General features: G+C 37.3%; 1 protein-coding gene across 1 annotated transcript in view; it reads left to right on the top strand.

Annotated features, from left to right (window-relative positions):
- Positions 1 to 26,099, top strand: part of TTC28 (tetratricopeptide repeat domain 28) — a 300,310-nt gene that overhangs the window by 75,384 nt on the left and 198,827 nt on the right. Inside the window, exon 2 of the mRNA XM_070399969.1 lies at positions 23,252 to 23,399. Within this exon, the coding sequence (XP_070256070.1) occupies positions 23,252 to 23,399 (148 nt within the window). The remainder of the gene's footprint in view (positions 1 to 23,251; positions 23,400 to 26,099) is intronic.

The raw sequence follows: 26,099 nt of genomic DNA, 5'->3' as shown, positions 1-26,099 counted from the left end.
CATGATGTTGCAAATGGTAGGAGTTCCTTCTTTTTAACAGCAGCATAGTATTCCATCGTGTAGATGTACCACAGTTTTCTAATCCATTCATCTACTGATGGGCACTTAGGCTGTTTCCAGATCTTAGCTATGGTGAATTGTGCTGCTATGAACATCTGGGTGCATATATCCTTTCTGATAGGTGTTTCTGGTTTCTTGGGATATATTCCTAGTAGTGGGATCACAGGGTCAAATGGGAGTTCCATTTCCAATTTTTTGAGGAACCTCCATACTGCCTTCCATAGTGGCTGCACCAGTCTGCATTCCCACCAGCAGTGCACAAGTGTTCCTTTTTCTCCACATCCTCTCCAGCACTTGTCGTTTGTTGATTTGTTGATGATGGCCATTCTGACAGGTGTGAGATGGTACCTCATTGTTGTTTTGATTTGCATCTCTCGGATGATTAGTGACTTTGAGCATGTTTTCATATGTCTCTTGGCTTTCTGAATGTCCTCTTTTGAAAGGTGTCTATTTAGATCCTTTGCCCATTTTTTGATTGGATTGTTTATCTTCTTTTTGTTAAGTTGTATGAGTTCCCTATAAATTTTGGAGATTAAGCCCTTATCCGATATGACGTTGGCAAATATGTTTTCCCACGAGGTGGGTTTTCTTGTTGTTTTGTTGATGGTTTCTTTTGCTGTGCAGAAGCTTTTTATTTTGATGTAGTCCCATTTGTTCAGTTTCTCTTTAGTTGCAACTGCCCTAGGAGCTGTATCAGTGAAGAAATTGTTTTGGCATATGTCTGAGATTTTGTTGCCTTTGTATTCTTCTAGAATTTTTATGGTTTCCTGTCGTACATTTAAGTCCTTTATCCATTTTGAGTTTATTCTTGTGTATGGTGTAAGTTGGTGGTCTAGTTTCATTTTCTTGCATATGTCTGTCCAATTTTCCCAACACCATTTATTGAAGAGACTATCTTGGCTCCATTGTATGTTCATGCCTCCTTTGTCAAAAATTAATTGAGCATATTGGTTCGGGCTAATTTCTGGACTCTCTATTCTATTCCACTGATCTATATGTCTGTTCTTGTGCCAGTACCAGGCAGTTTTGAGAACAGTGGCTTTGTAATACAGCTTGATATCTGGCATTGAGATCCCACCTACTTTGTTCTTTCTCAGGATCGTTGCAGCTATTCGGGGTCTTTTTTTATTCCAGATGAATTTTTGGAGAGTTCGTTCTAGATCTTTGAAGAAGGCCATTGGTATTTTAATGGGAAGTGCATTGAATGTATAGATTGCTTTGGGTAGTATGGACATTTTGATGATGTTGATTCTACCAATCCAAGAACATGGTATGTTCTTCCATCTGTTTATGTCTTCCTCTATCTCTTTTTTCAACGTCCTGTAGTTTTCTGAGTAGAGGTCTTTAACCTCTTTAGTTAAGTTTATTCCTAGGTATCTTAATTTTTTTGGTGCGATGGTAAATGGGATTGTTTTTCTGATCTCCCTTTCTGAAAGTTCACTGTTGGTGTATAGAAATGCCTCAGATTTCTTGGGGTTAATTTTGTATCCTGCTACATTGCCAAATTCATGTATTAAGTCTAGTAGCTTTTTGATGGAGTCTCTAGGGTTTTGTATGTATAATATCATGTCATCTGCAAATAAGGACAGTTTTACTTCCTCTTTTCCAATTTGGATGCCTTTTATTCCTTCTTCTTGCCTAATTGCAATGGCTAATACTTCCAGTACTATGTTGAACAGGAGTGGTGAGAGTGGGCATCCCTGTCTTGTTCCTGTTCTTAGGGGAAATGGTGTTAGTTTTTGTCCATTGAGTATGATGTTGGCAGTGGGCCTGTCATATATGGCTTTTATTATGTTGAGGTATGATCCTTCTATTCCCACCTTTCTGAGAGTTTTTATCAAAAATGGGTGTTGGATTTTGTCGAATGCTTTTTCTGCATCAATTGATATGACCATGTGGTTTTTTTCTTTCAATTTGTTTATGTGATGTATCACATTTATTGATTTACGGATGTTGTACCATCCTTGCATCTCTGGGATGAATCCTACTTGGTCATGGTGTATGATCCTTCTGATGTACTGCTGGATCCGATTTGCTAAGATTTTGTTGAGGATTTTGGCATCTATGTTCATGAGGGATATTGGCCTGTAATTCTCTTTCATTGTGATGTCTTTACCTGGTTTTGGTATTAGGGTGATGCTGGCTTCATAGAATGAGCTTGGAAGCGTTCCTTCCTCTTGAATTTTTTGTAGTAGTCTGAGGAGGGTAGGTTTTAGTTCTTCCTTGAATGTTTGGTAGAACTCCCCTGTGAAGCCGTCTGGCCCTGGGCTTTTGTTTGCTGGAAGCTTTCTGATGACTGCTTCAATTTCTTCCATAGTTATTGGCCTATTGAGGTTTTTAGATTCTTCCTGATTGAGTTTTGGAATGTTGTATTTTTCTAGGAATTTGTCCATTTCCTCCAGGTTGTCCAGTTTGTTGGAGTAGAGTTGCTCGTAGTATTGTTTAACAATCATTTGTATTTCTGTGGGGTCTGTTGTTATTTCGCCTCTATCATTTCTGATTTGGTTTATTTGGGACCTCTCTCTTTGCTTCTTGGTGAGCCTGGCTAGGGGTTTGTCAATCTTGTTTATCCTTTCAAAGAACCAGCTCTTGGTTTCATTGATTTTCTGTATTGTTTTTTTGGTCTCTATTTCATTGATTTCTGCTCTAATCTTTATTATCTCCTTCCTTCTGCTCACTCTGGGGTTTTCTTGTTGCTCTCTTTCTAATTCTTTGAGTTGTAGAGTTAGATGATTGACTACCATTTTTTCTTGTTTTTTGAGATAGGCCTGTAGAGCTATAAACTTCCCTCTCAGGACTGCTTTCATTGTGTCCCAGAGGTTTTGGATTGTTGTGTTTTCATTGTCATTAGTGTCCAGGATGTTTTTAATTTCTTCTTTGATGTCATCGGTAACCCAATCAATATTTAATAACATGCTATTCAGCTTCCAAGTGTTTGAGTATTTTGGGTTGTTTTTATTGTAGTTTATTTCTAACATTATGCCATCGTGGTCTGTGAAGAAGCTTTTTATGATTTCAATCTTCTTGAATTTGTGGAGACTTTGCTTGTGACCCAATATGTGGTCTATTTTTGAATATGTCCCATGAGCACCTGAGAGGAATGTATATTCCGCAGCTGTGGGGTGAAGTGTTCTGAAGATGTCAATTAAGTCCATCTGATCTAGTGAGTCATTTAGGATTGCTGTTTCTTTGCTGAGTTTTTGTCTAGCGGATTTATCCAGTGATGTCAGTGGTGTATTAAAGTCCCCTACTATGATTGTATTGTTGTCGATCTCTCCCCTGATATCTTCCAGAAGTTTTCTTATGTATGTGGGTGCTCCTGCATTGGGTGCATATATGTTTACCAGGGTTATATCTTCTTGTTGTATTGATCCCTTTAGTATTATGAAGTGGCCTTCCTTATCTCTGGTTATGGCCTTCACTTTGAGATGTACTTTGTCAGATATAAGTATTGCTACCCCAGCTTTCTTTTCCTTTCCATTTGCGTGAAAGATATTTTTCCATCCCTTCACTTTCAGTCTGTGTGAGTCCCTTCTAATGAGGTGGGTCTCTTGTAGACAGCAGATGTATGGGTCATGTTTTTTTATCCATTCAGCCACTCGATGTCTTTTGGTTGGAGCATTTAGTCCATTTACATTTAAAGTTATTATTGAAAGGTATTTGTTTGTAGCCATTTCTTTTTGTGTGTGTGTGTGTGGCTGTTTTCTTTCTGAGCTTGATATTTCTTCTTTTTACACCAGTCCCTTTAGCATTTCTTGCATGGCTGGCTTGGTGGTGATAAACTCCCTTAGCCCTTTTTTGTCTGTGAAGCTTCTTATTTCCCCTTCAATTTTGAATGATAGCCTTGCTGGATAGAGTATTCTTGGATTCAGTCCTTTGCTTTGCATCACTTTGTAGATTTCCGTCCATTCTTTTCTGGCCTGATGTGTTTCTGTTGAGAAATCATTTGATAATCTAATGGGAGATCCCTTGTATGTTACTTTCCGTCTCTCTCTTGCAGCCTGTAAGATTCTCTCTTTATCCTGAACATTTGCCATGGTAATTATGATGTGTCTTGGTGTGGGTCTTTTCGGGTTCACCTTGTTTGGGACTCTCTGGGCTTGTGTGACTTTTTTCTTCCCCACCTCAGGGAAGTTTTCTGATATTATTTCTTCGAATAGGTTTTCTAATCCATGTTCATCTTTCTGTTGTTCTGGCACCCCTATTATTCGTATGTTGTTTCGTTTCATGTTGTCCCAAAGCTCCCTTAGGCTCTCCTCCTGTCTTTTAATTTTTTTCTCCATTTGCAGTACAGTTTGAGTGTGTTTTGCTTCCTTGTCTTCTAATTCACTAATTCGGTCCTCCGCTTCTCCCAGTCTACTGTTGATACTTTCAATGGAGTTTTTTATTGAAGCTATGTCACTCTTCATTTCTTCTTGGGACTTACTTAAGTTGTTGATTTTTTCATCTGTTTCTTCTAGCTTCTTGCATAAGTAGTTGAGTTTTTCATCTGTTTCTTCTTGCTTCTTGAACATGTGGTGCATGTACTCTAGGAACCTTATTCTGAATTCTTTTTCCGTCATGTTGCATATCTCTGTCTCACTTAGCTGCTTTTCTGGCGAGTCCTCCTTTTCTTTCCTTTGGGGGTTTCTTTGCCTACCCATGTTTGATCTCGCTGACATATGTAGATGTTGAGGTGTTCAGTGGCTGCTCCCTGGGTGGCAGGGGCTCCTTGGGTTGTGGTTGCTGCTCAGACGGTTGCGGTAGCAGCTGCTTTCCAGTTGGCAGCAGCTCCTCTGGTGGGTGTTGTTCACAGCTGTGTTGGCTCTTCTGGCTGGTGGGGGGAGGCTTCACGTACAGTTGCTGTTCCACAGACAGAGGGTGTGGTGATCAGGAGGCTGTGGTGATCAGGAGGCTGCGGTGATCAGGGGGCTGCTGTTGCTTGGATCTGCTGTAAGTTGGGTCAAGTCCTCAAATCCTTGAGGTCCCCAAAGGTGTCTTGAGGTTCCTTCCTTGCTATCTTTCAGGAGAGCAACCTTCATTCCTTCCCTGGAAAGACTGTCCGTGTTATTTCTTTTTTAAAATATATATTTATTGATTTCAGAGAGGAAGGGAGAGGGAGAGAGAAATGGAAACATCAATGATGAGAATCAATGATCAGCTGCCTTCTGCTTCTCCCCTTCTCTCCCTCCGGGAATCGAGCCTGCAACCCTGGGCATGTGCCCTGACCAGGAATGGAACTGTGACCTCCTGGTTCATAGGTCTTTACTTAACCACGGAGCTACAACAGCTGGGCTGTCATGTGTTAATTCTTAAGCATATTTCTAAAAGATTTTGACACAAATGCTTTGGATCAAGAAGAAAGCTGATGAAAATTTGAGTTGAGATTATTTTAAAGAAAGGCTGTTTGAATTTGCTGTTATTTTATTGGTAATCTTGCTTCAGGGAATGTATGTTTCATTATTCTCTGTGGTCAATGGGTCTCCTTCAAGACACGCTTGAAGCCACTTGTTTTGAATATAGTCTAATTTCTGTGTTATGCTGTGAGACACCACACTAGAATGTTGGACTATCGATCACAGGATTGGTATTCATTCTTTCACAGGCATAGACCTGTTGCCAAATGACTAGTAGAATGACTAAATGCTATTTGTTTCTATTGAAGTTTATAATATTGCTAAAGAGTAATAGTGCATATATACATATGTGGTTATGTTCATGCATAAGCAATCATATATATTTAATGCTGAAATAAAGAATCATTTTCTTTATCCTTTTGTAAGCGCCCAAGGAAGTTAAAAATACCAGAACACTGGGTTAATCCAAGATTTTACTGTTTGTGTGATATTTTAAATAGGTAGAAGCTAGTTTTACATCAGCATTGAAAGCTGTAGAGCAGCTGTATCGGTGTACAGAATATATAACTCAGTGTAAATGCTGCTGCAAAGAGAACAGGCTCCAGTAGATGTTTATAGATGTTTGCACATGTTCCAAATTAAATTATATTCATCTCTAGTGCCATATTCTGCAAATCTCACCAAAAGAACTTACCTGTGCTCCATGAAAGTAATCCATTGGAATTCTTGAATTAGACTGAGAACATTGTTATTCCTTAATATCAAAAACTTTTAAAGTCACATGTGATTTTCCCATCCAGGTTTTCCTGTCAAATCTCTATTATATTGTACTAGAGGCCGGTGCACGAATTCATGCACCAGTGGGGTCCATTTGCCTGGCCTGGGGGATCAGGCCGAGACCAGCTCTCTGACATCCCCCAAGGGATCCTGGATTGAGAGAGGGCGCAGGCCAGGCCGAGGGACCCCACCGGTACATGATCTGGGCCGGGGAGGGACGTGGGAAGTTGGCCAGCCGGGGAGGGACTGTGGGAGGGCTCCAGAGTGTGTCCCGCCATCTCGTTCAGTCCTGATTGGCTGGACCCCAGCAGCAAGCTAACCTACCAGTCGGAGTGTCTGCCCCCTGGTGGTCAGCGCACATCATAGCGAGCGGTTGAGGGCCTTAGCATATTATTAGCATACTAGAGGCCTGTTGCACGAAGAGATTTGTGCAATAGGCCTTCCTTTCCCCTGGCTGCTGTCACCGGTTTGCCTCCGGCACCCAGGGCCCAGGCCTTCGCTGTGGCTGAGTTCTGGCCGGAGGCGGCCCCAGAAAGGTCAGGCCTCGCTGCTCCGCCGGACCCGGAGCTGTGAGGCCTCGCTGCTCCACCGGCCCCGGGGGCATGAGGCCTCGCTGCTCCGCTGGCCCCGGGCCGTCAGGCTTCGCTCCACCGCTTGGATCCTATGTATGCAAATTAACCGCCATCTTTGTTGGTGGTTAATTTGCATATCATGCTGATTAGCCAATGGGAGGCGTAGAGAAGGTATGGTCAATTACCATGTTTGTCTATTATTAGATAGGATTACGCTTTGATTGGTTGAACAGATGACTGGACACTTAACATATTAGGCTTCTATTATATAGGATTTTATTCTGTATTTAAACAATTTCGTGGATTATACATTTTAGAGATAGTTCTATTAGATAAATCTATAGCTATAGTAGTCTCCAAATGCCCACAATTCTTTTTCTTTAAAAGAAAATGTAATATACATATTGATTTCAGAGAGCATAGGAGAGGGAGAGAAGAATAGAAACATCCATGATGAGAGAATCATTGACCAGCTGCCTCCTGCACACCTCCTACTGGGGATGGAGCTCACAACCCAGGCATGTGCCCTGACCGGGAGTCAAATCATGACCTCCTGGTTCATAGGTGGACGCTCAACCACTGAGCCATGCTGCTGGGCTTGTTTGCATTTATCTTCAGTTCATCTTAATAAGCCGGTTTACCTTAGATATAGATGCATCTTAAGATCCTCAGGGCCTTAGTCATAACGGATTATTTTAGGCTTCTAGAAGATGCTACATGTATTTTTTAGATATTTTAAAATAAAATATTTTCTCTTAATAGTCATCTATTCAGTCATTCATTCAGTATTTCCGGGTATATTTAATGCTGGAAAAAGGCATCTGAGCAATAAAAAATGTGATATTTTCACAGCATTCATTAACCTGTAAAGTGTTATTTTCTTTACTCTGGTCATTTTATAGAAGACCTTGAATGTAGACCCTGTTTATTAGAGACTCCTGAATGCATAAATCAATTTTGACATTTTCTTTGGTCTAATGATAATGTGACTTGTTAATAATCACTGTAGTAACTTCCAATTAATGCGAATTGTGACTTCAGATTAGGTTCCTTCTAATTAGTACTTTGTCATTTTACCTCATCAGAAAATGGTGTTTGCTGGTCTGGAATTAAGGAGAGTTCCATTTGGCAATAGGTGGTTCATTAACACATAGAAAGAAATAGACTGGCTCACACCCTTTTTGCCAATAGCAAGTGTTGTTTTTTTTTTTTTTAAATATATTTTATTGTTTTTTACAGAGAGTAAGGGAGAGGGATAGATACTCAGAAACATTGATGAGAGAGAAACATCGATCAGCTGCCTCCTGCACACTCCCCACAGGAGACCTGGGACCTTTCAGTCCATAGGCCGATGCTCTATCCACTGAGCCAAACCAGTTAGGGCAATAGCAAGTGTTTTTGTTAAAAGGAAAAGCTTGCCCTGCTTTGTGGGGGTAGTGGTGGCAGATTTCTTATCCAAAATCCTTTTCTTTTTAGGAAAAAGATGTTTGAAAAGGAGACATTGAAATGAAACCAAGAGTGGTAATCACAAGGCTCCAAACGATAGTGAATGTACTAAGAAATTTGGGATGCCTCAGCAGTTAGCCACTCTATAAATAATGAAAGAAGATAGAATTTCATAGCATAGGATTTTAGAATGTTAGTTATAAAGAACCTTAAGAGATCACGTAACCCTAACTTTCCCTTTAGAAATGATGGGGTTGAGGCCCAGAGAGGAAAAGTAATTGAAATTCATATAGGTTATCAGTATTAAGTCTAGTTTTAGCCCAAGGTTTCTGTCCAGTGTTCTAGTTCACTACCATATATTATTACTGTCTTAATTAGTGTGCTATCAGGAAGATTAAACTTAGGCTTTGCATAAAATGTGATGATTGAACTAAGGTTGGAAAATACAGTAATTTATTTTCTTCAGGTTTGTCAAAAGTTTGGTACAAGATTATGCCAGAGAACTTAAACTTCTTTTACCGTAAGTGATGAAGAAGTATAAGGATTTTTAAATTTGGCATGTAAATGCCTTTTAAATTAAATGTCATTTGGAATAAGGAGCTCAACTATGTAATTTAAGAGGTGTAGCTTTTACAGAAGTGTGGATAGAGGCACAAAATAGGTCAAAATTGAATATTAGCAGAACAAAGAGCATAACGTAGTTCATCTTCATATAGAAGTCATCCCTAGCATCCTAGGGCAAAGGGACATTCTTATCTCATCGCTTGAAATGCTTTCTCTGCTGTTGAAATGTGAGACAAACAGCTGAAAGGATCAGGTTTTGAGTGGATACTGATGTCTCCAGACTATTTTGATTTCAAGTATACCGATAGCTGTATACCAAGTTATATCTATTTATGTTGAAATCTAGAGGCCTTCACTCTCAGGGGAGGATGAATGAATGAGACAGCAGGAAGAGATCAACTTTCTAAGCCTCCCTTTTTGTATTTATTGCAAGGTGTTTTTACAGTTGTTACTTTTGTCCACTTAAAAAAAAATTCAGATTGTTTGAAATTAGTAAAAGAAAATTTGAATGATTTTCAAATAGACTAAATTGAGCGTTGATAATTTAAAAGCCTATTATTTTTGTTTGCCTTGGCTCTGCCTATTGCACTTAAATATTTCTTTAGGAAGGACCTATTCTGACCCATGATCTTCCTGGCAAAATCAGTGTAAGCACTTGAATTTCAAATGCATGTCTTTTACATTTAAATTGCTGTTCTTTGCTGTAGGAAGAACTCATGAAAACCAGCTATAGTTCATAAGGCTGGTCTCTTGCAGTGAAATTAGAGGCCATTAGAACTATTGGTCTTATTTCCAACTGAATTAGTTAACTGCTTGTTAAGGTTCAGAGCTTATTGACCAATAGGCATTTATTACTGTGGCCATAATGACACAATGATTTCCATTACATTCCAGAGTTTGTGGAAATGAAAACGAGATCTTGCAAAGAAAGTTGTTAGTGGTTGCATTTAATTATTAGGATTAATTAGGCATTTAAATGTGGATATAAAATATATTTTAAAAACAAGTATTTCTCTTTCATTGCTCTGAGCCAATTGTGCCGAAGGGAATGAAAATATTGTTCTTTCTTGAAATACTGCTGGTTCTCTTGTTTCACAAAATGTATGCACAGCAATTGCTGATCCATGTCTTCAGAGAGTACTTATCAATGTTGCAGAATATTTGGTAGTTTAACATTTGCTATTAATAATATTCAGGATAATTTTGAAAATAATCGACATGGTTGCTATAGGACATTAAAAGTACTCACCTGGGAACTTAAGAAAATGATTTGTCTTTTTTTCGAAGACTTTTAATGTAATAATTTCAGAACCTATATTTTCATTACTTTAATTATGGTCACAATTTTATAATTAACAAGGATTCTTTACATAAGATATCAATTAAATTAGAGGCTTTGTGCATCATTTTTGAATTTGTGGTTAAATATGCATTTTAGGACCTAGTTAAAATAACTTATTAAAAAATTAATATATCCTGAAAGAAGGTAGAAAAAATGACAGATTAGGAAGTGGAACCTAGTTTCTAAGCTTTTGGGATTTTATCATTACATTAAAAATTGACAGGATCTGAATATTCATCTCCAAAACCATTTGAAATGATAAGCTGCAGAATTAGAGCTACTTCTCTGTAGAAGACTCATTTGCAAGTGTCAGCCAACATTCCTTTCAAACAACGTGAAATGGGTTTCTTAATTTACTTTAGAAGTGGTTTCAGAAAGTTGATGCAACCAAGTTCATTTGCATTCTCTCTGGACAGGATAAATCCACTTCATTGATATTAGTTTGGATAATTTCTCCCCATGGGGCAGTGCATCTTTTTCATACTCGGATCCAAGAGCATTATGGGAAAAGCTTTGTGGGTTAAATTCATATCTGTCCTAGCTAGGGAGCATGCTGAGCCACATAAAAAATGTCAATATGGATTTAGGCTCTATGGATTTCAGTGTCTAAGGACAGGAAAGTGTCTCAGGAGAAAACTGGGATTTTTGAAAGACACTCTGTTCAAGGAATGTATTTGAAAGCAACCAGGATTGATAATTTAGGAAAAGCAGAATGAGAGAAGGTATGCTAGTGGTGTGGAATTTTTTTAGTTAATAAATATTTTTTCTCTTTTTTCTAATAAATATTTATTGATGCATAGATGATATATCCAGGGTCAGCTATAGTGTATGGATATGAATAAAAAAAAAGATCCCTGCCTTTGAATAATTCATTTTCTATTAATTTTGTTCATTTGTGCTCCCTTATGAAGACTGTTTTAAAGGGAAGCTGCTTGTTATGGGTGTGGAGACCTGGCTTCAGCGCCCGATGGTTCTGGGTTTGAATCTCTATTCTGTCACTTACAAGCTATTACCTTGGACAAGTTATTTAATCTTTAGCAGCCTCAGCATCCCTATCTTTAAAGGAATATATAATAATCTACCTTGTCGGATTAAGACTAAATAACATAACTTACGTAAAAGTGCTTGTCATATGCTAACGGATGTATCAGTTCCATTTCTTCTCCTTTCTGTAATATTGCTAGTCCTGTAAACCAGTGACATTATGTATGAACTAGGTCATTGTGAACTGGGTGGATAATATTACCACCCTTTACAGCATAATTTCTTTTTATGGAAAAAATGCTTAAACATTCTTAACAACTGACTTGAAAATGAACTTGTAGAAAACAAGTCCTGTGTTAGTTGAGGAAGACCCATATTCCTTACGTGTGCTTACTTGTATGTTGTCTTGAAACAATTCCTAAATTATTGAGTGGGCAGCTTTTATATATATCTCCCCAGGTTGATTACATACATACTTTCTGAGATCTGATATTAATTATTTCTTCTTATATATCCCTGTGGTACTGAATACTTTTATATGTAGTAGGTAGTAAACATATTTTAAAAATTAAATTTATTGGGGTAACATTATAGATTTTGGGTATATACTTTTGTAATACAACATCTGTATACTCCTTTTGACAACACATTCTTTTTAAAAAATACATATTGTTATTGATTTCAGAGGAAGGGAGAGGGTAAGAGAGATAGAAACATCAATGATGAGAGAGAATCATTGATTGGCTGCCACCTGCATGCCCCACACTGGGGATCAAGCCGGCAACCCAGGGATGTGCTCTTCAGTTCACAGGCTGACGCTCTATCCGCTGAGCCAAACCACTGAGGGCTGGTAACACATTCTTGATAAAAGGTGAAACCTTTAAAGAAAAAATGCCAAAGATGAATTTAATTAAAAATATGAAATAATTTTGATTCTGTAGTTTAAAACTTGTCAACAAATAATACTAGAAAATGTTTCAATTTAAAGTCAGACTAAAAGTATAAAAGTTTTATAGAAAGAGAGTTTTAAATGATGAAGGGAACAATGTTGGCAATTTGTGATCTTTGGAAGAGGGTGTGGAATCATGTCACTCTTGCACAAAAAGTACCTCTCAAATAGCATAGCAGCATTTATGGTGTAAGAGACCCCGATAAGTCAAAGAAGAGCATTAATCTGGGACTGTTTAGCCAGTTGTCCCATTTAGACTGAAGCACCAGTTGTCTGTGAACGTCACTCTTCATGCCTTATTACCAAGACCTAGATTTATTGATAGAGCTTTGCATTTGTATTTGGCGGTTGTGCTTGTTTTCAAATGATTTTTTGTGAAATATAGATAATCCCCGTGAATAGGTAATTTTTTAGTACATTGATATTATACCCAAATAAAAATCTCTGACCATTTCTTAATCAAAATAATTTATTAAGTTTCTAGGTATGGAGGAACTGCTATGCTATTCTCATGGCTTTTTTGAAAGGAAATTCATCTGCCCTATCTCCGCCGTTCCCTTTTTGGAATTGCTGCCATCATTTCATAAGAATGCATCACCGATAGGACTATTACACTGATGAATGAAAGCTCCCGCGCCTGTTGACAGGCACTAAGTAGGCTCTAAGCAAACTGAAACTCATTGAATCTTAGCAGGGCTATTAAGAAAATAAGTGCAAATTGTCAGGAGAAGAGAGATTTGTTCCTTAACATCATCACTTGACTCTTGGGTAAGAAATGTTAGGCAAGAAAGAGACTGTTTCAATTTGTCATCCTCTTGAGACCTCAAGATGCTATCTGCGGTGCTGAAATAAGCCATTCCTTCCTATGAGCAGAGAAAATGAGAAAATGGTTTATGCCCAGATTGGTCCATTTAGTTAGGAGGACAGCCACATAAATAACTACTTAAGAAAACAGAAACAAAGAAAGAAAATGGGAAACCTGAATCCCTGGCATAGACCCTTCAGGACTAAAGTCTCTGTAAATACCATGTACAAAAAACAGAACTCTGTTTAGTACAACTATAATGGACTCAGAGGCAGACGTTGTGAACTTTAACCTCTGTTTACCTTAGTTTTCCCATCTATAAAATCAGAGTCATTTTCTTTTCATGTCTCGTAAGGGAGAGCTAGATTAGCTCATGATTGAGAGAAAGCCCTGGCATCAAGGGGCTATAGAAGTGTTATGAGGATGATAATGTAATTACTGAACATGTGTCAGCAATATGATGTGACTATTTAGAAATACATAAGATCCCCGGATGTACACAGGCAGAGAAACAGCACATATATCAATTGCACTTACTTTTTATTATGTTTTTGTGATTTAGTTATTTTTAAAAAATCTGTTTATCTATTTACCTTATTGAGAAAGGGGACTCTTTGGAAGTGGGGAGGCAATGTGATGTAGGTGAAAAGAGCTTTGATTTTTTTTTTTCATTTTAAAATTATTTTTATTTTCAATTACAGTCGGCATACATTATAATATTAGTTTCAGGAGTATACTCCAGTGATTAGACATTACATAACTTCCTAAGTGATCTTCCTGATATATCTCAACACCATACATCGTTATTAGAATATTTTGACTATACCAGAGGGATGTCCGACTGCCGGCTTAGGCCTGCTTCCCCCGCGTTATGTTACTGTATGGCTTTGCCCTTCACAGACCCCTATTTGAATTATAATTGGATGAGAAAAGCAAGAGTTGATAGATCAGAAGCTAGAAAGCCTTATGTAGAACTTCCATATCCCAATATACTAGTATAGCACTTACAGTAATAATCCTGATAGACTGCTTTTAGAGGTTCCCATTAATCTGACATAGTTTGGGTATATCTACATTATGGGAGGTAAGATGCCAAGTGTTTTTGCCAATAGTTAGTGAGAATTCAGGATCCTTTAATTTCCATGTTGTTGACTTCAGTGTTTTTCTGAATCCACCATTCTTTCGGCTCATTCTTATTTTTTTCTATTTTGCTTCTGGTCTTACCATATTCCCCAGGATCAGGCTATGTGTGTGAAGGGAGGATTGGTAGGGCAGGTGCACCGAACTCATGCTGAAGCCAGATGATTCTTGGAGAATGTTCAGGAAATTCCCTTGTTTTTCTTCTTGGCACAACTTTATACACCTCCTATGCCATACCCATAGAATGAAGGCATAAGATCTAGGAAGTTCAGAACCATTGCTTTTGGAGACTTCATAAACTTCTTTCATTGTTTATTTTGAAAGCTTAGAAGAGAAATTCTAGATTATGGTACACACATTTTATAATCTGACATATACTTTACCATTGGGAATCCCTCCAGTGCTAGAAAATGATACTGCTTAGTTATTTAACTCTTGGTTGTCATTTCATCTTTTCTTTATCTTCTTATCAGATTTCTAATTTCTTTTAAAAATATGTTATCTTAACACTTTTGATACAATTCACTGAAAACTAATTTTGGGAAAAGAAATAGCTGATGTGATATGAAACAATCAGGATTGAGAGCAGATTTCTTTTAGAAATTGATATCAAATGTACCAAAAGCAGCACTGGGAAGAGAAGCAGTTCACAGCTGCAGATTTGGTTAGAACATTATGTTGAGGCCATTTGGGTCTCTGACTCTGGCTTGCAAACTAAATAATGGTGTTTTCTAAAATAGCCTCCAATCTCTTGCATGTGCTTTCAGCACACAATAAGACAGACTAGTAAAAATAGAAGTATAGTTTTCTGGAGAGATAGGAATGATTACTCCCAGCTGAGCAGGTAAAACACATGAAGAATGTGTTCTTTGCTGATTCTTAAGGTTTTATTTTTATTTTTAATGTAAAGTGTCAGCAAATAGAAGAGAGGGAAAATTCACTTGAAAATGTCACAAAAGAAAAGAAGCATAGTAAATTGTATTGCAGGTAAAAATTCATGTTAGCCAGCAAACAAGCAAGCATTGGCTGAGGAGCTTGCTGATAGCTCCTTTTGTTTGTCTTTGATTTAAAGCCTCAAACCTGTAATCTAATTAACATCGACTGAGTTGCAAGTACAGTGGCCTGTTTGGTTCAATAATAATACATTTTTATGAAAGGTTAATGAAATGAATTTTCTTTCCATCCAATTCATTAAAAATTGTTCTACAATCAACGGTTGCTAATGGAATAGAGATTAAATATTCACGTTCATAAATTTTCTGTGTCATTTCTGATTTTCCTTCATTTCTGCCTCCATAGGTTGAATTTTACAAGTACAAGAATTCCCAGACAAAAGGCTTGATTTAGAGGTTAATTGCATACCATTAATTTTTTTAATCAAAGAGATAATGTGGAATAGTGGAAAGAGTTTGGCAGCAGGTTTGTCTCTCTTTGTAGCTGTATGATTTGGGGCAGGTATCGTAATCACCTCTTTTTTTGCTGTAGTTGTCATAAGAACTTCTCGCAGAATGTTGTGAGGGTTAATGATAAACTGTGGAAAGCGCCTACCACAGTGTTGGGCACAGAGAGTAGTTCAACAAATGATAGCTAGGAAAGATTTTGGAGAATAAAACACCTACATATATGCACTAAGATTTATGAAACCGTGCCGTGCAGGGTGGATATTGTAGGACGGGGTTCTTATTGATTCTAAGATAGGTATCAGGCTTGGGTATCAGAACATCTTGTAGTAATTCTAATAATAAGTCTTTTAGGAAAAACTCTGAGAGGAAGGACTGTTTTATGTTTCGACAAATACATTTTTGGTCTTCTTTTCCACTTAGGCCAAAGAACCTTATTTAATCTGCATGTGATGTTTTTCCCAAACAATGAATTTACTAGATAAGTGAAGCCTACACAAGCAACTGCCAAAAGTGTGAATATTTTAAAAAGCAATTTAAAATAAAATTTTTATTATTTTCAATGACAGCTTCCTAGTACATTCAGTATTATTTTGTATGTTTCAGCCATACAGCATACTGATTAGACAACCATATACTTTACAAAGTGTTCCCCCCAATATTTCCATTGACAACCATACATAGTTGTTACAATATTATTAACTATATTTCCTATGCTGTACTTTATATTCCCATGACTATTTTGTAACTACCAATTTGTACTTCTTAATCCTTTCACCTTTTGTACCCAGTCCCTCAACCCTCGTCCCCTCTGGCAGCCATCAGTCTGTTTTCTTTATCCCTGAGTGTGTTTCTGTTTTGTTTGTTCATTTATATTGTTTTTTAGAGTCACATATGAGTGAAATCATATGGTATTTGTCTTTCTCTTACTGACTTATTTTACTTAGCATAATACCCTCTACGTTCATCCATGCTGTCACAAATCGTAAGATTTCATTCTTTTTTATGACTGAGTTATATTTTATTGTATATATGTACCACAGCTTTTTTATCTACTTGTCTATTGATAGGCACTTGGGTTGCTCCCTAGCTTGGTTATTGTAAACAACACTGCAGTGAACATAGGGGTGCATATGTATTTTTGAAGTGTTTTGCGTTTCTTCGAATAATTCCCCAGAAGTGGAATCGCTGGGCCATTTTTTAATGTTTATTTTAAAATTGCCCTCAAACATATTACCTTTGGAACAGAAGATGCCAAACCTAAGTTTTAACTATTTCCTTAATGACTCAAGGTGATCATTATGATTATTACTTTTTGTTTTGGGCTTAATTTTTGTCAGCCCCTCACCCAGTTTACCAAAGGTGATTTCAGTCTGCAGACTGGTGAAGTGGATGAGCCATCTGATTAAATAGTTAATGCCAAACTGACAGTAACAATGAGAAATTCACTTCTGTTCAATTTTTTTAAAAGTACCTACTCTGTTTTATATTTAATATGTGATGTCATTTGCAACTATTGAGGTCATCAGTATCATCCTCTGTGTAAGTGAAAATAGAACATGAAGTGTGGTGAAGTCAAGTTCCTTGTCCAAAGGCGCACAACTAAAATGTTACTGGGATAGCATTTCAGTGTCAGCCTAATGAGTCCTTTCTCTTTCACCACGTCTGCCTTGAGAGGAAGTCAGCCTCAGTTCAGAGCTTTTGTAATAGTTATTTCACTTGTTTGGTGTATTCTCCTTTCACTTTCCAATTTAGATTTGTGTTTGGAGGTTTGTTAGAGAAAGACCAAACTCTAGAACTGCATTGTCTAATCCAGTGACTACAAGCAACTGTCCAATCCAGTGACTATTAGCCACATTTAAAGTATTTAAAATGAAATTTAAAATGTAGTCACACTGTCCACATTTCAAGTGCTCAGTGTCCACATATGGCCGACTAACAGTTACCATTATCAGAGAACAGTTCCATCATTGCGGAAAGTGCTATTAATTTCTCCCTTGTTCTAAATGAAACACGTAACAAAATATACAGGTGACTATTTGATGCAAGATGGTAAACATTCATTGAGGGCATGGGTTCTATGCCTTCATTTTTATGTCATATATATATTTTTAACCCTCACTCAAAGATATTTTAAAAATTAATTTGAGAAAGAGAGGAAAGGAGGGAGGGAAAGAAACATCCATGTGAGAGAGAAACATTGAATGGTTGCCTCCTGTACACACCCTGACCAGGGATTGAGCCTGCAACTGAGGTACGTGCCCTGACGGAATCGAACAGGCAACATTTTTGGTGTACGGATGACACTCCAACCAACTGAGCCACCTGCTTGGGGCATTAGTCACATTTTCTTCTTCTTTCTATATATATACTAGAGGCCTGATGCACGAAATTGTGCAAGAGTAGGCCTTCGCAGCCACAGCGGCTTCCTTGATTCCGCAATCCCTCGATCCACAAGGACGTCCGGATGGCCGTTTGGTCGATTTGCATATTACCCTTTTATTATTATAGATATTTTTATTGATTTCAGAGAGGAAGGGAGAGGGAGAGAGAGAAACATCAATGATGAGAGGGAATCATTGATTGACTGCCTCCCATGTGCCCCTCATTGGGGGCTGAGCCTGCAACCCAGGCATGTGCCCTTGATCGGAATCGAATTCGGGACCCTTCAGTCCGCAGGCTGATGCTCTATCCACTGAGCCAAACCAGCTAGGGCCATTATGCCACATTTTTAAAGCACAGGAGCCATTTCACATTTTTATGTGATCTAATGTATAATTTGTAATATGTAATAAATTTTATAGAGGTAATATGTATATATTAATATTTACTCACATGTTAGATATCTGTTTTAAGCACTACAAATGTCTTTTATTTTCCTATACAATGAATGCATTCCTTATAAAGTATATGAAAGTCAAATATATGAAAATATTAAAGAAAATATTGACATGTTCAGTGAGTTGGGGTGTTAATTACTAGAGAACTAAAACTAAAATATCAAATTGTGCCTTTTCTTTTGAGAATCATTTTTTATATATTCTCTAATTTTATTCTTTTCTATCATGATTGGAGTCTAGTTAATTCTGTGTATATGAAAAATGTTAAAAGGTTTTGTGCTTTTGACATCCTATAATCATTTTCATTTTTGACCCAGTTGTGTTAAATTATAGATTAATGCTGCTTCTTTTTAAAAACTAGTATCAGCATTTCTATTGTCCCCATTTGGCATTTTTAAGTTAAATAAGGGAAATTCAGTAAAATAGTTTTTAATTTATAAATATTATTTAAAAAGATGATGTGGTAGCAGGTGATGTGATTGGCTAGCAGGTACATCACTATGTTATAGTTACAGATGTTTATTCTTCAGAAGATGTAAAAAAAAAGTTGAAATTCAAACAGTGAAAGACAGATTGGGAACATTAACCCTTTCGGTCCAACTGTGGAGGCTGACTCGACAGACCAGGCGCTAGGAGCAGGTCCAATGTCGAGGCTGAGGTCAACACCGCAAACTGGTTCAACATTCAATCCCATCAATTAATTTGGACCAGACTGTTTGAATTCCAAAAATAAAATTGGACCACAAAGGGTTAAAATATAAAATTTGAAAGTATAGGTTAAATCGAAGGCACAATATTTGTAAATGCTTGAATTAAGTAATAGACTATGTGTTGTACATGTAAGTGGATACTCTTAATTTAAATGTTACATATTATATTTGTTATAAATATATGTATATACCTATGATAGTGGTTTACCTCATAAGTTAGTTGAGCCATGTGAGAGTAGGATTTTAGGTTGAGTGATGTGTTAGAATTGTGAACCAGGAATGGAGTGTTGGAAATAAAGACTTACAGGTCCTTCATTGTTTCCAGTGGCACTTGAAGAGTGAAGAGCTTTCTCTTTCACATGTTTAGTCTCTGAGTGTTTTTACTTTAACCCTGTCTTAGGATTTTAGGAATGCTGCAACAAAATATCATAGGCTGGGTGGCTTAAATGACAAACATTTATTTCTCACAGTTCTGAAAACTGAGAAGTCGCAGATTAAGTTGACGGCATATTTGGTGTCTGGTGAGGTAAATAGATGGCTATTTTCCTGGTTAATAGATAAGCTATCTTCTTGCTGTGTCCTTACATAATGGAAGGAGAGAGACAGCTTTCTGGGGTCTCATTTATAAGGGTACTGATCCCATTCAGTGGGCTCCACTCTCATGACCTAATCCCCCCTAAAGCCCTAAATACCATCACATTGAGGATTAGGTTTCAACATATTAATTTTGGAAGGACACAAACATTTACTCTATGGCAAACTCTCTGAGGTGAGAAGAATGGCCACTTAATAAAGAACAAATACTAGCAGTTTTAACAACAGGACATAAATGCTTCAGTCATTTGTTACATTTTTATTACTGCTTAAGTATTACAAAATCTTACTAGTAAGCAGCTCTACAGGTAGCAGTCGAGACATTTATAGCTGTTTATATTCTTCCCTTCTAGATAGTGAGCACATTGAGAGTCTGCGTCCTCTGTTTTATAGAGCCTGGTGCTGTAGATTTTTAGGGAATATTAATTGAAGGAAGGAATGAACTATTCTTGTAACGCAGTTGTATTTGTGAGGTGATAGTTTAGTAGCATGTGTGGAGTAATCACTGAGGGTTCTTTGTGGGGAACAACAAAAAATAAATGAATGCCTGTGCAACACTTAAAAATCTACCTTTAGTCCAGTATGTTAACTAGCTCCTTATACGTTTCTCTTCTTGGCTAAAGCTTTATGTTAAAACCGTTGTTCTCAGGGCATAGATGCTCTTTTAGTCAATTCATGTTGCCCTTCTTCCTCCATCTGCAACGTAACCAGTGACCAGAATGTGGTGTATGCGTGGGGGGAGGGGCGCTTAGGCAGGGGAATAGATTTTCTGAGGTTGGCTGGGCACCGAGTGTTTAATATTGCTTCCTTCAGCATGGTGCACATATATTGCCTCTGCTCAATCCGAAGTGATCAAAATGTCCCCTTTCCCAGATGAAGCAGCTTCCTGTGAGACCTCTGATTCTGAGGAAGAGAAATTAGTAGCAGGAATCAATAGGGGTGAGGCAGATAGGCGATAGCAGATTACATCCGTTTTCTTGAAGCAGCTGTGAATCTCAGCACGTTTTCCCCTTGGCTTTGGAAGAGGCTGACAGAGGACCCTGTGGGTGGCTGCTGCATCTCCCAAGACCGGAGTGCCAGTTTCTTCTTGTTGGGTAGCTCAGATTTTTGTCTGGGAGCCTTACAGCAGTGAGTTTCCCAGTTGCCCGTAGTCTCTTATGGAGCCAGGAGAGGAGCAAATGAAGCCATGATAGGAATTGAATAATATATTGCATAGTAAAATGTTTGTTGGATTCCTTACATTCTGTTAGTTTGTAATTATGTGTTCTTAGTAAGATTCTTTTCTTATTTAACTAATAATCAGAATAGCTAATTTTATTGAATATTTTTGTCAGACACTGTGCTGAATTCTTTTTATTCCATTACATGAACCCACAATCTAGGTCATATTATCATCCACTTGAACTTGATAGTGGCGTACCTCTCACAGAAGTATCAAAAACTGATTTCTATTCAGCTGTTTGTACATGCAGTGAATATTGCATGGAGCAAAGTTGGGAGAGCCCCACTCTGAGTTAGGAACAGGGGTTTGTCAGAGCTTGACTTATTATGCTGTCTTGGCAGGGGTATAAACTAAGCTTGTGACTGAGAAAAATTGTGTGAAGTTGGGTTAGCGATTGTGCAAGGGAATGAGGGAGGACTAAGGGAGACCTTTGAAAGCCTTCTATACCTCTTTTCAAAATCCTCCCCCAAAGAAAGGAAGCCAAGATTGTGGGTGACATGGTCCAGTCAGACCTTTTTCCTCTAGTTATTGAGTGTCCATAGAAAACAAAATGTGCACACTCTTCTTTAACTGCTGTGTGAACTTGATATCAGGACTGGCCTTTAACACCGCTTCGCCCGACTAAAAAGTAGATATATCACGTTTTTCAGTGATTTCTGTTGGCAGGCAGGAAAATCAGTTCTCTCAGTGAAGTAATGAATGATAAAATTTTGCTCTAAATATGTAAGAAATTATCTAAATCCATTGCTATTAAGATTATTGTGTATTTTTAGTTTTATTGTGATACCACTGACATACAGCATTGAATAGATTTAAGTTATACAATATAATGATTTGACTTAACATATATTGTCAAATGATTGCCACATACATTTTTAAAAAATATCAGTAACCAAAAACATCTTTTGTCTCTTTCCATAAATTATAATTATAGTGTACAGATAATTGGCATGTATATAAATTTACATTCTTTTAATTTGGCTTTAATATAGTATTTCTGAAATTATGTAAACTGTAGTTATTTTTAGTTGTAATGTTGCATATATTGCCTCTCAGATTTTCAAAATCACCTAAAATGTGAAATGAAAAGGACAGTGAAAAATGTCTATAAAACACATTAAAGGTTGAAGCAGTGGCTGAGTCCAGTGAAAGGAAGTGATCTTATGAATTAGTAATGGAAGCACATTTATAGGTTAGTGTCTCACTGGGGTCTGAGTTTTAACAACTGCTGATAGTTTAAACTGAAATAGAAATCTGAATAGCCTGTAATAATCTATGAGTATTCATTCTGTTTATGGGTTGTTTCTTAATAGAAACACTGAATAGTATTGCCTTTCTTAAATGATCTCAAAGGGTAGTTGTAAAAATGAAATAAGATAAGGTAAAGAAATACGTTTTGTAAACATTAAATGTGCTCTCACTCAATCTCTGTGTGTGTACGTGTACATATAAAATTATAAAATTATGTGTTAAGTTTAGTGAGTAGTAGTTTTAGAAGTTACTTGAAACTTCATTTAGATCCCATGAATACAATTTGTGACAACTCAAAGTATATTGGGCTGAAAAGTCAAAATTGTGTTATAAGCATGTGGTATTGTAAGAATGTTGAAGTTACATAGGAGGCTAAATATTTTAGAAGCAGATGTTACATAAACAGTGAATGAATTAATATGTCATTTTTATGTGTTATTTAACCAGGTACAAGGTCCTTTGCTGGTTAAATACTAGTAACACTTGGTTCATTTACTTATTTTTACTCTGTGTGCTTGAAAACAAATTTCACTTCCTTAAGACTATTCTAAACTTTAAATATTTTATTAACTTCTTGGCCCTTTTTTCAATTACTAGAAGGAGGGATGTTCTCCTACAATCAACAACTGATGATACTAGCTTTAAAACTAAAAGCATACAAAAACAATCTGATTTTGTTTCTAAGCAAAGCACATATATTTTAGATAACAGCTTTTAAATATTATGTCTGAAATACTACATTTGATATGACCATGTTATGTTACTCACTATTAAGATTGCCTTAATAATAATCACATATTTATTTTTCCCATTCATTACATAAATGGAGAAAATATACCATAAGTGGAATTTGAGTGTCTCTCATTTGTCTTGCACTGTACCACCTACTTTGGTGAGATATAAAGAAATCTCCAAAATTCTGTCCTTGAGGAACTTATGCTATTACAGGTGGGATAAGAAATATTTTTCAAATAATCAAAAACAATAAAAGCAATATGTGAATAAATGCCAAAGGATGTGATAAAATTTAAGTGTTCTAGAATTGAAAAGAATAAATTATAATTTATCTGAGAGAAGTATGCTTACATTTTACAATATTGGAAGAGATCAGATTTGATTACAAACTATTTACTAGGTCTTTGAATTAAGACCATCTCAAGCATAGTTCCACTGATCTGTTGTTCTACTAAAGAATCAGCAGCAGCCTTGATGGAGCATGATGTATAAGCAAACATGCATTGTATTTTCTTCATTTTCAGGCATACTTCCGACAGGGTGTTGCCCTCCAGTACCTCGGACGTCATGCCGATGCCCTGGCAGCGTTTGCATCTGGACTGGCTCAGGACCCCAAGAGTCTCCAGCTTCTGGTGGGGATGGTAGAAGCTGCCATGAAATCTCCCATGAGAGGTAAGTATGACAAAAGTATTTGGTCTGGCACTAATTTAAAGTAGTGCTGGGGTCCAATGCCAGCGGGTCCAGGGGTCCCCAAAGGTGTGGACGGAGTCGGCGAAGAAGGAATGGCACGGGGTCAGCGTTCAGTTGATCAGCATAGCGAGGTACTCCCTCCAGGATCTCAAGTCAGGAACTCCAGCCGAGTTCTGGTCTCCAGCGAAGTTCTGGTTAGGATCCAGCCAAGTTCTGGTCAGGATCTCTAGCCAGGTTCTGTAGCCATGTTCTCTTGCTAGGTTCTCCATCCAGCTTCTCCAGCCAGGTTCTCCAGCCAGGTTCTAGCCAGGTTCGGTCGCCATGTTCTGTCTAGGTTCTCCAGCCAAGATCTGTAGCCAGGTTCTGTCCAGGATCTTTTGCCATGTTCTCTCGCTAGGTTCTGTCTCTAGGTTCTGTCTAGGATCTCCAGCCAAGTCCTGTCTCTTGGTTCTCTCTCTAGGTTCTCTATCTTGTTGTCTTGTTACATCTGTATTTATACCAGTTGATTTTAATCCTGTCAATTTCTATTGCAAAGGTTAGGGCGTTTCTTATCTCCATTCCAGGGAGTAAAGATTATGTAGCTTAAGGGTGATTGTTTGTAGTTAAAGCGATTAACTACCCGCCTGGCACTTAGTTAAGAGGTTTTATCCCCTCCTTAACTTCAGGGAAAAATCCCTACCTGGGAAAACAACCTTTCTCGGAGAGGTGACCTTGGTTAAAACACATAGTGCTAAAGGGAGCAAACATATTAAGAACAGTATGCCATATACGCCAGGTCCCTTGAAACATATGCTGTGCAGATGTTTCTTCTCTGCAGCGACTGTGTCAAGCAGCAAGGATGGACCGGCTCCCGGCAAAGTAGAACATTTCTAGCCTTTAAAAACTTTAGACTCCGGTATTGAGAATTGATAAGTTACCAATTTTGCTAAGATCGTATATTTTTTATTTTTAAAATGTAAGATACTATCTTTATTAAAAAGAAAAGTTACACTATGATTTTTATATACTGTTGAAAGCAATGGCCAGCTTGTTCATTTGTCTAAAGTCAGTGATAGTTCCCATTATTCTCTCAGTGTTGTAGTTAAACCTTAATTTAGTTCTAGGAAATAAGTAATAGGGCAGATTTTTCATATTTCTCTAGATCTACCTACTGGAAAGAAATTTCAGAGCATAAAGAAGAAATAAAATAGCATTTTCAGATAGTAACAATTTGCTCTTAGAACTTGGTTAAATTTGGCTTTTTCTCAAAATTTTGTGCTCATCTCCACAGAAGTAAATTTCTATTTTAGTAGCCCTAGAAGAGATTACATATTGTAGACAAAGGAAATCAAGAATCACTGCCAGTAGCAGACAATGAACCAGAATAGGATGGTGTAAGGCTACTGGCCTAGAAGTTTGTGGACCTAGATTACATTTTTGAATTTTGCATTAACTAACTATATGACCATGGGTAAATGAATCGACATCTCTGTATTTCAGAGTTATCTGAAGATTCCTCCTGTTTTTGTAGTTCTAAGATTCTGTACCTCTAAGTTATAATACCTCTAGTAGTAAATTGATTTGTTTATTTGGACCAATATGCCATCTAGAAATAATCAAATAAGCGAAGACATTAAGTAGACATTCTAATATTATGGATCTAACTGTAGGCTGTGTGTGTGACATTTTTCAGAGGAGCATTATAAGATATGTTGAGTTAAAAAAAGAGAGAGAGCCTGGCTGGTGTTGCTCAGTGGTGAAGCGTTGACCTATGAACCAGGAGGTCACGGTTCAATTCAGGTCAGGGCACATATCTGGGTTTCGGGCTAGATCCCCAGTAGGGGGCGTGCAGGAGATAGCCAATCAATGATTCTCATCATTGATGTTTCTATCTCTCCCTCTCTGAAATCAATACAAATGTTTTGTTTTGTTTTTTAAAAGAAAGAAAAAGAGAAACTGACAGACACTAGTTTAAATGTTTTTTTTTCCTGTTATTCTACTTTGTGCCAATTGGTATTCTGAAAAAAACAATGGATTGAACATAGTGGAGGTTAGAGAAGTTCTAAGGCCCAAAACAGATTGGCTTCACTTTGAGGAACATTGATTTTTGAGGAATGAGCTCTTAGGAAGATTGGGCTGAAAGTGTACACCAATTGTCATCTTTGCAGAGTGATGGAGACACTAAGGTATATTGATGGCATATAGTGGAAAGCTAGTATTGTTTCATATTAATTAGATTATGTCAAGCAGAACTCTATTTTTTGTCTCTGAAAAGGGATGTTTTTGAATGAACCTAAACATGTTGATGGCAATTTCATTAGACATTTTTTATAGTTTTGAAAATGTTTGCAGCATTAGATTGTTTTAATATACTGGCTAATACAGTATTTGGCTTAAAATATATGCTAAGTAAAAATTTGATGAACTAAATGTTACTTATATGGTCTTTGGGCAATTCATAGCTATAAAAAATATTTTTCTGAAAGTCAAAGATTTCATGTTTTAGGAAAAACGTGGTAAGGAAACCTCTCTTCATGCGATTTTATAACCCCATGCAAAGCCGAGTCTTTGCTGCAGGAACCTAATGGCTTCTCCCACTGGGGGACCTGCTGTTAATAAACTCTGACTTAGAGCAGATGCGCTTCAGAGCTCCAGGGCTTAGGGGTGGGGGTGGGGTAGGTATGGACAAAAAAAAAATCAATT

The sequence above is a fragment of the Myotis yumanensis genome, unplaced genomic scaffold (assembly GCF_028538775.1).
Source record: "Myotis yumanensis isolate MYYU_CA2020_CCGP unplaced genomic scaffold, mMyoYum1.0.hap1 SCAF_19, whole genome shotgun sequence".
Taxonomy (NCBI): domain Eukaryota; kingdom Metazoa; phylum Chordata; class Mammalia; order Chiroptera; family Vespertilionidae; genus Myotis; species Myotis yumanensis.
The sequence above is the reverse complement of the archived record's forward strand: the minus strand, read 5'-3'. Positions and strand labels throughout refer to the sequence as shown.